Here is a 12,527-nt window from a genome sequence, read left to right on the forward strand (position 1 = left end):
CATGAGAAAGTTCTTGGGTGAGACAGTCCTTAGGTAAGACAGGTCCTGGATGAGAGCGTTCTTTGGTGAGATAGTTCCTATGTAAGATGGTCATTGGGCAAGAGAGTTCTTAGCTGAAACACTTCCTTGGTGGGCAGTTCCCGTGTGAAACAGTTCCTTGGTAAGACAGTTCTTGAGTGAGACAGATCCTGAGAGTGAAATTTCTGGGGTTAGTCAGGTATTGGGTGAGACAGTACATTTATGAGACAGTTCCTGGGTGAGACAATTCCTGGGTGAGGCAGTCTTTGGGTGAGAATGTTCCTGGGTAAAAAAGTTCCTGATTGAGACAGTTCTTGAATAAGACAGTTCCTGGGTGAGACTGTTCCTTGTTAAAACAGTTCTTAAGTCAAACAGTTCCTGGATGAGACAGGTCCTGGGTAGACTGTTCCTCTGTGAGAAAGTGATTGGTTAAGACATTTCTTAAGTGAGACAGTTTCTGCATGAGACAGTTCTTGGCTGAGACAGTTTTATGATGAGACAGTTCCTGGGTAAAACAGTTCTTGAGTGAGAAAGTCCTTGGTTAAGACAATTCCTGGGTGATACAATTCTTAGATTAAAAAAAGTTCCCCGGTGAGACAGTTCCTGGGAAAGACAGTATCTGGGTGAGATAGTATCTTGCTGAGACAGTATCTGGGTAAAACAATTATCTGGGTGAGACAGTTCCTGGGTAAGACAGTTCTTAGTTGAGACTGGTACTGTGTGAGACAGAACTTGTGTGAGACAAATCCTGGTCGAGTGATACAGTTCTAGGATGAGACAGTTTTAGTGTAAGACAGTTCCTAGGTGGATGAGACAGTTTTAGGATGGGAGAGTTTTTGTGTGAGACAGTATCTGGGTGAGACATTACCTGAGTGAGACAGTACCTAGGTGAGACAGTATCTGGAGGAGACAGTACCTGAGTGAGACAGGATGTGGGTGAAACATGATCTGGATGAGACAATATTTGAGTGAGACAGTTCCTGTGTAAAACAATTCTTAGACGAGACTGGTACTGTGTGAATTGGGTGAGATAGTATCTGGGTCAGACAGTATCTGGGTGAGACAGTATGTGAGTAAGACAGGGTCTGGGTAAGACAGTATCTGAGTGAGACAGTATCTGGGTGAGACAGTATGTGAGTGAGACAGGGTCTGGGTGAGACAGTATCTAAGTGAGACAGTATCTGGGTAAGAAAGTATCCGAGTGAGACAGTATCTGGGTGAGACAGTATCTAAGTGAGAAAATATCTGGGTGAGACAGTATCTGAGTGAGACAGTATCTGGGTGAGACAGTATGTGAGTGAGACAGTATCTGAGTGAGACAGTATCTGGGTAAAACAGTATCTGAGTGAGACTGTATCTGAGTGAGACAGTATCTGGGTGAGACAGTATCTGGGTGAGACAATATCTGGATGAGACACTATCTAAGTGAGAAAATATCTGGGTGAGACAGTATCTGAGTGAGACAGTATCTGGGTGAGACAGTATGTGAGTGAGACAGTATCTGAGTGAGACAGTATCTGGGTAAAACAGTATCTGAGTGAGACTGTATCTGAGTGAGACAGTATCTGGGTGAGACAGTATCTGAGTGAGACAGTATTTGAGTAAGACAGTATCTGGTGAGACAGTATCTGGATGAGACAGTATTTGAGTAAGACAGTATCTGGGTGAGACAGTATCTGAGTGAGACAGTATCTGAGTGAGACAGTATCTGGTGAGACAGTATCTGGATGAGACAGTTTTGAGTAAGACAGTATCTGGATGAGACAGTATTTGAGTAAGACAGTATCTGTTGAGACAGTATCTGGATGAGACAGTATTTGAGTTAGACAGTATCTGGGTGAGACAGTATCTGGGTGAGACAGTATCTGGATGAGACAGTATCTGAGTGAGACAGTATCTGAGTGAGACAGTATGTGTTTGTGGCAGTTCCTGTATAGGATCGAGGTGTAAGGGTTATCATATATTGTTCCAGGATTGAATGTTTAATACTAACATTAGTAAGAGAATTTTAAAATTCGAAAAAAATAAAATAAAAGCAAAAAATAAAAGCCGAACAGATGCACATAAATATGAAGGTTATGATAAAACGGTTTAATAAAAACAAACTATTTTATAGAGATTTTCTATGATACAGACTACTTTACAGGCAGCAGTGCTTTTACCTCGTAGTGAGCAAACCAGGGAAAGCAGCAGAAAAAAAACTTTCTCGGATCAATCTGAGGAAGGAGGAAGATTAGGAGGAAACTAAACTTAGCAGGGGAAGCGATTCTCATTTGATGATGTAATGATCAGAACAGCAGGCTGCATGTTTACTCTCGCTGGCCAGCAGAAGTCGAAGATGACATGGATTACAGTAATAGTGTACAGTGAGACTAAAACTGCCTGAAGCTTTTAAATCTGCACAAAATAAAAACAAACATTGTAATAATCAATAATGACGGTGAGGAGTGTGGGGTGTGGAACAGCTGTGTGTTCCAGGGGAAGAAACGGTTGCAGTTTAAAGCAGCTTTACCAAACAGATTGATTTCTTTCAGCACATAACAGCAGATGCCATTTTGCTATTTTATAATGTAGAATCACTTTCACGAAACATGAAACATAGGCAGCAGGTGATTATTCCTGATAATGACTGCATATAATAACAATAATAAAGTCTTTCTTATAAATGCTTTCTATTTCCTTTGAAGTGGTAATGAGGGCGTCCAGATCAGCAGCGGAAAACTGGAGCTTCTGCATTAAACAGTCTCCACTACAAGCACGACTTTTCACGCTGCATTCATTTTACATTAGGACTGAATCTTTCACTCTTCATTACTTATTCACATAAAAGTTGTTCTTGTGCTGGATGTTAAATGAATAGTGTCATTGTATTTTTTTAATGGGACCTGAGTATTCCATCTGTATATCCATCTGATCCACTTCCTGCTTTATTCAGCTTTACTGAATGTAAGAATTCTAGAAATAAAATGTAAAATGTGGGGCGACTGTGGTGAAGGAAAATCCCTTTAGATGGTATGAGGTAGAAACTTTGAGAGGGACCAGACTCAAGAGAGAACCTTATCTGGGTGACACCAAGAGTGTGATTATAAATCAATAAAACATTACAAACACAAGAGAGAGAGAGAGAGAGAGAGAGAGAGAGAGAGAGAGAGAGACAAATATCACAAACACTGGAGTGTGTGATTATGAGGAACGTCTTTCTACAGTCAGTTGGAGATGTGAAGCTCATCATCTGTGATCATTGTAGATTCGACACCAACTCCTTTATACGTCCAATGATGGAGGAAAAGCATGTGTATTATGTTATTTTGATTCCCCTCCTCCGTCCATCCGACGCCGAGGTCTGGAGGCCTGGTTCTAGAAGCACGCCGAGGTTTTTGCGTTTGCATTTACACAGAATATGACATGCAGTGAAATGCTTTTTAACAAATGTCCAACATGTAAATAGAATACAAAAAATAAATAATAATGAAATAAAATTATAAGTATAAAAGCATAACTATAAAATATATGTATAAAATATAAAGTACTATATGATTACAAAATATATGAGTCTGGTTCCTCTCAAGGTTTCTGCCTTGTACCATCTCAGGGAGTTGGGAGATTCACTCATTAGGGATAAACTTATAGGGAATCATTTGATGCAGAAATCTATTTCTGTAAAGCTGTTTTGAGACAAACTGCACTGTTAAAAGCGCAATTCAACATTTCAATGCAGATTAAGATTTAATAAACACACTGACAGTGCAGGCAGGCGATCAATGAACAGGCTTAAAACACACTGTAAAACAGGTCGAGATCAAACAAGAAACGAGAGAAAAGCAGCTTAGTGTGAATTCCACAGTGATCTGAACCAATGCAGCTGTAAGAGTGTGTGATTGTGAATAGATTAATCAGTATAAAGAGTGGCCATGTTGGAGTCTGTGGTGGTATTCAGGTAGTAAGTGCTGATTGGTTCATACTCCAGAGATTTAAGAATGGAGTGGTGGGCGGTCAGGGTCAGGGCTCTGCTGGTCTAAACACTATCAGAAGAACTGACCTACATTAAAAACATAAATTCTAAAATTTGTTTCATGAAATTGTATTAATTTATTAATCAGTTTCTTCTCTTCATGTGGTAGTGTTTCTCTCGGCTGCACTGCTTCAGTACGTGTATGTGGATGTTAGAATTTTTGTCCAATCAGATTTCAGCCTCTATGTGCTGCCATGTGAATCTAATCTGCTCAGAGCCTTCAGAATCAGTACTGCTGGACTTTTACCATAGAGAATATTACCAACAGCTCTGTTTCTTTATCCAATCAGATTTCAGATTCTCCTCACAGAGCAGATCACTGGCCCAGAATAGCATCAGCATTTTTCCTTCCTCTGATTGGTTGGTCAGAGGGAAACTGTTACAGCCACATTCAACTGGTAAAACACGTGTGAAGCTCTGCACACGCTCATACATCTGAGTTAGACTTTTTTTATACCTACAGAGGAAGAGAAATTGATTTGGTCTCAGACACTTAAAAATACATTTTGAAGAAAAGCTAGACATGGTGAGGAGGTCGTCCAACCCTGAAGCTAGCTAGCGTGTCTCAACCCGGGAAAGGGTTTGTTCTCCATATCCAGACCAGTGAATACGAGCGGTACCACTGGATTACAGCCTCTGGGGGGCGCTGCACATTATGAGTCTGTATCTCTGGTGAGTAGGTTGTGTTTTATTTAGATTTTAATGTTTTATCATGTTATTAGATAAATATTGATTGTGAACTGCTCCAGATGTTGTAGGTGCACAGTTGTGGTTGTAGTGTAGAGGTTTGGGGTCTTAACTGGGTTTGTTGCTTTAGTAAAATGGTTTTCACCTCCATATATGAAATGTCTCTCTCTCACTGTGTCAGGATCTCCCAGGCACTGATCCTGATCCTTACCCTGATCCTGATCCTTACCCTGAACCTGTTCCCTGTTCTTCTCTGTCTCCCTAGTTACCTGGTTTGGTCTTTGGACTGTTTTTTTGATTTGTGTTTTTGCTCTGCCCTGTATTGCTTAGTTTGCCAGTTAATGGATTTTTTGCACTGTTCTCCCTGTATTACCCTGTTCGCCTGTGTTAAGACCCTGGACTGTTTTTGGACTATGTTTTTGCCTTTGCTCCTTTGCTTAAAGTCTGTTTTCTCCATAACCCTGTGTGCATCCTGCATTTGGGTCCGCCCATCCACTCACCTAGTCACCCGAGTTCCCTGACAGAATAATCTGGCCAAAGATGGACCCAGCGGATGTTTTAAAGCGTTGGGCTTGCTCCACCGCAGAACGGCAATTCCGGGACCCAACCGAGACAGTGGACATTCTCAGCCCCGAGCAGAGAGATGAGTATTTTTGGGTGCGTCATGCACAGTCAGTGGCAAACCAAATTATATTGAATAACCTCCTGAAATGGCTGTCTCTCCGGCACCTGAGCTCTGCTGGGGGGCTGCCCAACCTCAGCTTTCCTGCCTGATTGGTGACGTCGCCCCGTATCTCCAACCTTCAGAGATCACCTCTATGCCTGTCTGCCCTGCCCAGCATGCCCCCAAGCCTCTCCAGAGTCCCGCCGATGGTGCTGCTCTGCTCCAGAGTTTGCCGAGGGCACAATCCTTGCTGACTACGTCGCTCCACCCCTCGGTTTTGCTGACGACAAAGTCCAGACCTCCACAGAGGGCATGGCTCCGCCTCAGCCTTCCGCAGATGGCATTGCTCTGCATCAGACCTCTGCAGAGGGCGTCGCTCCACCTTATCACATCGGCCAGAACGTACTTGGGGCAGCCACCTGGAGGCTTGCTCCACACTTTGTTCGGCCTTTCCTGACCTCATGATCCCATAGCAGTTCACCTCAAGCCCCGCTGTGTCTGTCGCTGGCACTTCACTTGCCTACTGTATCCTGCATTTGGGTCCTCCCATCCACTCACCTAGTCGCCCGAGTTCCCTGACACACTGAAGGCCCAGGTACCAAATGCACAGGCTCCTACTGAAGAAATGTTATTTGTAGACTTTAGTAAAGTTTCTATTAATAAAGTACCTATGAAATGTCATCCATCCAACACCAGCGAGTCGTTCAAGATTTCACATTAAAAAAACAAAACATACTGAGAGAACATTAGGATCTAAAAAGGTGGTCTGTTTTTTTCTTATCTACTATTACATCTTCTGCAGAGGTGGAAAGTAAAGAATTAAATTTAGTACATGTGTACTTCTACTTTTTAGAATCTGTAATTTGACTTTTACTTAAGTATGTTTTGTCTTAACTACATTTTAAATCATAAAAAATTATAATTAAATAAAATAATGCAGGGGAAAAAATGTGTCTCTGAAACTGATAGATTGATGGGTGGAGAACAAATGTGCTAAACAAGAAAGAAAGATGGAGGTGGAGACAGATTTATATCCCCTTGTCCTTTCTAAACTACACCTGAATCCCCCACCCAACCCCCCCACTGTTCAAAAAGTTAAACTCTGAGCAAAACTTTAAATGAACTTTATTTATTTGTAATTCAAGTCAAGTTTCAGTGAAGTAACAGAACTTTGACTTGAGTAAAATATTATATTACTATTTCCACCTCTGTTACAGGGATATTAGATACTGTTCCTTTATTGCTGCACTTCTGCTGGTCATTTGGTTCCGAACAACTCAACAACCATACACAACGCACTAATTAAAGAGGTTATGGTTAAATGTTTCTAAAAGCAGCTTAATTTTGCACCACATTCCAAATCCATCTGTTATATCGGTTCTGTAAGCTGATGTGTGTTCACGTCAGCAGCAGGGAATAAAATGTGCATTGAACCGATTTCCAACCGAACGGCTTCATTCCTCTCTGAAATACAGCGCAGATGATGTTTCCTTTTTATACGAGGTAATATTTTCTATAAAAACCTCCTCATTTGAACAGGCAGCAGGAGATTATTGCTGATTATTGCTGCTTATCTGCTAAGCACAAGCTGCTGGGGCAATCACAGAGGACATTATTGTGGAGAATGGAATAATAATAATGGCATAATAATATACAATAATAACGTCAGCCGTATAAACGGTTTATAATGAGACTCCTGAATGTTTTCTCTGAAGTGATAATTATGTGATAAAGCGTTCCATTAGCCGTGTTAAAGGAAACAATAAGACGGATTGATACTGCAGGACTGCAGCTTTTGCATTTTAACAAGCCAGACTGCAGGGTCGAGTTTCCCCTCTGAGCTCTCATTCACAAAACCCTTTTGTGGGAGTTTCTTGATTGAACGTTGCAGTTGTACCTGGAAATCTACATGAAGGGTTAGTGATCTAACTTTGGAGAAAACTGGGGCTGAAAACACACTGAACCTTCATATATAACAATGACTCCGAGAGAACACTGCATCAGCCTTAACACAAATGACTATTCATGTCCCTGTAGTGCATATATTTTTAAATCAGTGTATAGGAAAAATTCGGGGATTCATTTTCATGCTTCATCAAATATAAAGCTATTTAAAAGAGTTCTACTGCTATTAGCTACTACTGTGATTCAAATAAAGGATCACTTGAGGCCCTGAATATAAAAGTCAAATGATTTCAAGCTCTCAGGGAAGAAAAGCTAATGGCTAATTCAAGGTAAATGCTTTGCATGTACTGTAAATAGTCATAATGTTGCATTGATAATGAATTAGATACAAACTAATAACCAATGCTTTTATTATTATTAGTATTATTATTATTATTATTATTATTATTATTATGATTATTATTACTACAGCTGTCGTCAGGTCAGTTTTGAAGGTCAATGCATGCTGTGGACCCACTAAAGAATGACAGGATGTAAAAAGGCCTATAAAAACATCTCAAAGAATTCCTCACTGCAGGCCCTTGGATACACTTCATCAACTTGTGATGTTGCATTTAGCCTCCAGAAGTGTTTTATTGGAACAATCAAAATATAAACGGATCATTTCACCACTTGAGGTTGCGTGGCCTGAAAATACCATCATACACAAGCCAACTGAACATATATGGCTTTATCCTCCTGGCAGCTGGTCGCCACCAGAGGGGATGTGACTGCCTGCATACACTGAACGGGAAATGGTTGCACTTGGAGGGCAAATCTCAAAAAACATCAGTGCTAAAGTGTAATAAATCCTGGGGTTGCATGGCAAAAACAACATCTTGTTTCTCCATGTGGGATGATTTCAAAAACTGTTTTTTTTTTTAAAGGAATCAATTCTTTTTATATCTAGAATCAGAAATGACTATGTTGGAAAGCCTAACTCCTCTCGCACTACTTTGCCCGAGATAAAGCACCTCCTGGAAAACATTATCTTCCATGAAAGGTCCCACAGGGTCAAAATTCTAAAATCTGTATTTATCTCTTTTGGTCTATTAACCATCAACTGACATTTCCCAACCTAAAGATCTCAATGGACTAAAGGTCTCAAAACAGCTTTACACAGATTAAGAGGTTATAAAGTGTTCAGTGTTGACGCTTACATGCAGAACTGTTCATGTAAACTGTGGTCCTGAGCTCATTGTGGCAGACTGTGGATATTAATTCCAGTCCAAATCCTTCCTCAAAGGTCTTGAGTTGCTCAGGAACTTCATGGATCATCGCTGCAGACTAACACTCAGTCTGTTCCTTACATGTGACTTTCCAGCTGACCTTTTGGATTTGTCTGGGTTTGTCCTTGTTAAAAACTGCTGCAGAATATTTGCATGTGTCCGTCCTCTCCACTGGTGTCTCACGTGTCACTGAAAACACAGCTGCTACATTACTGAACATTTGGAAATTATTTTGCAAACCAAATGCAAATTCAAATCTGTCAAAGGTTAATGATGTTACAGAGCGAGAAATCAAATCTCTGTGTATTTGTTCTTTGTACTGTCTAGTAAATAATCAAACACATTTACATTTTAGGAAAGTTAGTATTTAAATGCTAAAATAATCAAATACATATTTATTTATATCTTCAGTTCAATTCATGTTTATTTGTATTGCGCTTTTAATAATAATCATTGTCTCTGAGCAGCTTTACACAGATAATGTGGTGAGATCATTCCACCATGCGTATATTGATTTTATTTCATTGTTAGTTCTGAAGAATGAACCAAGCAAATATATATTTCCCCATTTACACTGTTATTTAGCATGTTTATTTATCTTCTTCAATAGCAAAATAAATATCTCCAAGTGCAGAAAAAAATTAAGTTTCAAATTAAAACACAATTGTACTAAGAATTGTAAAGGAAAGTTTCACTCACTACATACACAAAGAAAAAAAAACACTTTAGGGCTTGAGGGTGAATTCCAAGGTGAACTTTTCACCACCTGCAGCAGCAGAAGATACACATGCAGTACTCCAGTGTCCTTTAAATCACAGCAGCCAAATTTCAACCCAGTTGTAATAAATTACTTTGCAAACCAAATGAGTCAAATATATTATAAATAAGATCAGCTTATTATTTGATCTTTATTCAATAACATCTAAACAGTAAGAAGGAGGAACTTTTAGGCAGAGCAGAAACCTGCCCAAGTTTCATGTACAAATAATCTAATGGAATTATTATAAACCAGTTCACACCTAAACACTGAGTTTGAGACACGTGTAGACCTTACAGAAGGACAAAACACGTGCCTTGAGGTTAAATACCTGTGAAGTTCTGTAATCTGGGAATGTACATAAAAAACTAAAGATAAATTAAAATGATTTAAAAAACAAACTGTATTTATATCATGTATTTATTACATTTATAAAACAATAGAAATAAATGATCATTTGTATTGCAGCTGTACATTAGTTTATGGGATTTACATCTATTACATTTGGCAGTTGCTTTTAAACAGAATCACTTACAATTATCTCATTCATACAACTGAGCAGGTAAAGTTAAGGGCCTTGCTCAAGGGCCCATCAGTGGCAGCTTAGTGGTGGTTGATTTCAGCTCATGACCTTCTAAACAGAAGTCCAACATTTTAACCACTGAGCTCCCCCTCCCCCTGTAGTGCATTAAAGATAAATAGATTTCAATTTTCTCATGTTTAGAAGTAAAAGTGTCTAATTAAAATCGATGTGATTTCACAATCATTTTTATTTGAAAGATTCATTAGTTCATTGATATTATCATTATGCGACTTACAGAATTCTGCTGTAATGATGTAACTTGTCTAGAACTCACTCTCGGTGACTTAAAGAAAATTCAGCTTCTCACTGCAGCTTCTGTTGTTTCAGATACACGTGTAGGAGATGTGAACTTCACACAGTCATAGCTTTGAACATTTAAACATCAGCTCTATTCTCACAAAAACCACAGAGTAAATCAGGGTTAAATCCAGCAATAACACGTCTGTTTCACCTCGTTAAAAACATTACAGACAAAATTTCCAAAGAAATATTTCAGGCAATTTTACATACGATTACAATTATAAAAGTCTTTATTTCAGTCACAGTTTAACTCTATATTAGACCATTGTTAAATATCTGATCTGTTCTGGAAATTCCATTCAATTCAATTTTATTTGTAAAGTGCTGTTAACATTGGACATTGTTTCAGAGCAGCTTAACGCAGATTCGATTCGAATTCTCTGGTTTTCTTTATCAGAAAGTTCACTCTAGATTCCCTACAGTCCCAAACTGACTCAAAGCAAATAAATAAATGTTACACTTTGTACAGCACGATGATTTTATTCATATTTTATATTTATATGTAACTGATAATAGAGATTTCAGCCAGAATCTGCTGTCTAAACTACGAGGCTCTGTAGATCTTTATGATGTTCACAGATTACAATTACAGATACAATTATAAAAAACAATATACTTTATACTTTTATTATTAATCATTATCATTATTACTGGTAATTAATAGAAAATGTCATCATTTTGTATTTCATTAATGAAGTTCATTAGTGATTGATCAACACATTATTACAAAAGTAAACAAAAAAAGTTGTACATGACACTTGAGATGTTGTTTAAAAAATAGGACGTACAGATGCAGCTGAAAGGACGGCCCAGGATAAACAGCACTCTATAAAAGGTTCTCCTGGATGTTCATGCTGAACACTGAACTCAGCTCTTGTGTTCCTGAGTAAAGCTCTACAGAGCTCAAGGGCATTCCAGAAACAATGAGTTCATCTGTTTCTTTGTTCCTCCTTCTGGTACTTAGTGAGATGACTGCAGGTTTGTTGAGACAGTATATTTACAATTCACAGTACATGAACTGGTCAGATGCACAAAAATACTGCAGAAGAACCTACAAGGACCTGGCAAGCATCACTAGTGAAGATGAATTCCAGAGAGCTGTACAGAGTGGACCGAGCTGGATTGGGCTGAAGAGAAATGAATCCATCCCAGAAACATGGCAGTGGTCTGGAGGAGAACCAGCTAATTTCTTCAAATGGGAACAGGCGAGATATAAACGTGATGATCTGTACCAAGCCAGCTCTGATTGTGTTAAAATGGACACATATGGCTGGACAAGTGACGACTGCAGTGATCCTGCCCCTTCCGTGTGCTACAGAATTGTGATCTTCATTAACATAAATATGACCTGGAAAGATGCTCATAATTACTGCAGGATGCATTATACTGACCTGTTCTACCCATTCTCTGTAGCGAACCCAAGTGCGATTGAATCTGAAGGTGCTAAATCCTCTACTGACAGTATCTGGACAGGCCTGCGCTTCCTCAACAGAAAATGGTTCTTCCTGAACGTGGAGAAATTGGAGCCGCCAAAATCACTGTCCTCGTGTCCCACTCAAAACTACTACTGTGGAGCTCGCAACATTAAGACACATGTCTGGGAGAACAGACGCTGCAACGACAAGCTTAGTTTCATCTGCTACTGGTGGTAAAGTAATGTTTTGTAAAATTCACATAAACCTGACACTTTTTATTTAACGTTTAAACTTGATATTAATTTACAGACAAAACGACCTGACAGGTTTTCACTTTCTCTTCTTTAACAGAGGTTTCCATCTGGGACAGAGATCTTCCAGAAGAACTTGTACAAGATGTAGATGTACAGTAGTATGTTAGGTTATGTTGCTATATTCATATTTAAATAGATGTTATTCTTGTATAAAAAAAGAATTAATAAATTAGGCATTAGTAATAAAAGTGAATGATGAATGTATTACTTCATTCTGTTTAACTGTATTTTGTTTAGTCATCGATTCGGCATATGTGAAATATTACTCATGTGTAAATGAAGAAGCATGTACGAGGTGGTAGCAAAAAATGTCCAGGCTACTTTTGTAACACGGCAACAGATAGCAGCACGAGGCTGCACGCACAGTCCAAGGGAGCACCAGCCTTCATAAGACAGTGTGCCAAAAGACATCCTCCTGTGACTGCTGTTCTGACCACTGGCTTTACAACATATGCGATTTCATTATGGACACCAAGTTCACTGAGCTTTCTTCACACATGAGTGTCTCACTGAAAACAAACATGATCTCACTTCCACACCCACACTACTTACCAGCTTTGGCTCCTGAGGACTTTTCACTCTCCTGAAGATGAAGATCCAGCTC

At 39.2% G+C, this 12,527-nt stretch overlaps 1 protein-coding gene across 1 annotated transcript; it reads left to right on the forward strand.

The window, feature by feature from the left end:
• Positions 1-11,110: 11,110 nt before the first annotated feature.
• Positions 11,111-12,020, forward strand: LOC124382569 (secretory phospholipase A2 receptor-like). Its single transcript, XM_046844597.1, has 2 exons — positions 11,111-11,842; positions 11,961-12,020. Coding segments are annotated over exons 1-2 (726 nt in total). The 5' UTR covers positions 11,111-11,117; the 3' UTR covers positions 11,962-12,020.
• The last annotated feature ends 507 nt before the right edge of the window (positions 12,021-12,527 follow it).

This window comes from Silurus meridionalis, unplaced genomic scaffold (genome assembly GCF_014805685.1).
Source record: "Silurus meridionalis isolate SWU-2019-XX unplaced genomic scaffold, ASM1480568v1 Scaffold70, whole genome shotgun sequence".
Taxonomy (NCBI): domain Eukaryota; kingdom Metazoa; phylum Chordata; class Actinopteri; order Siluriformes; family Siluridae; genus Silurus; species Silurus meridionalis.

Excerpts from the sequence above, each read along its gene's own strand:
- LOC124382569 (XM_046844597.1), top strand. The coding sequence starts at position 11,118 with ATGAGTTCATCTGTTTCTTTGTTCCTCCTTCTGGTACTTAGTGAGATG.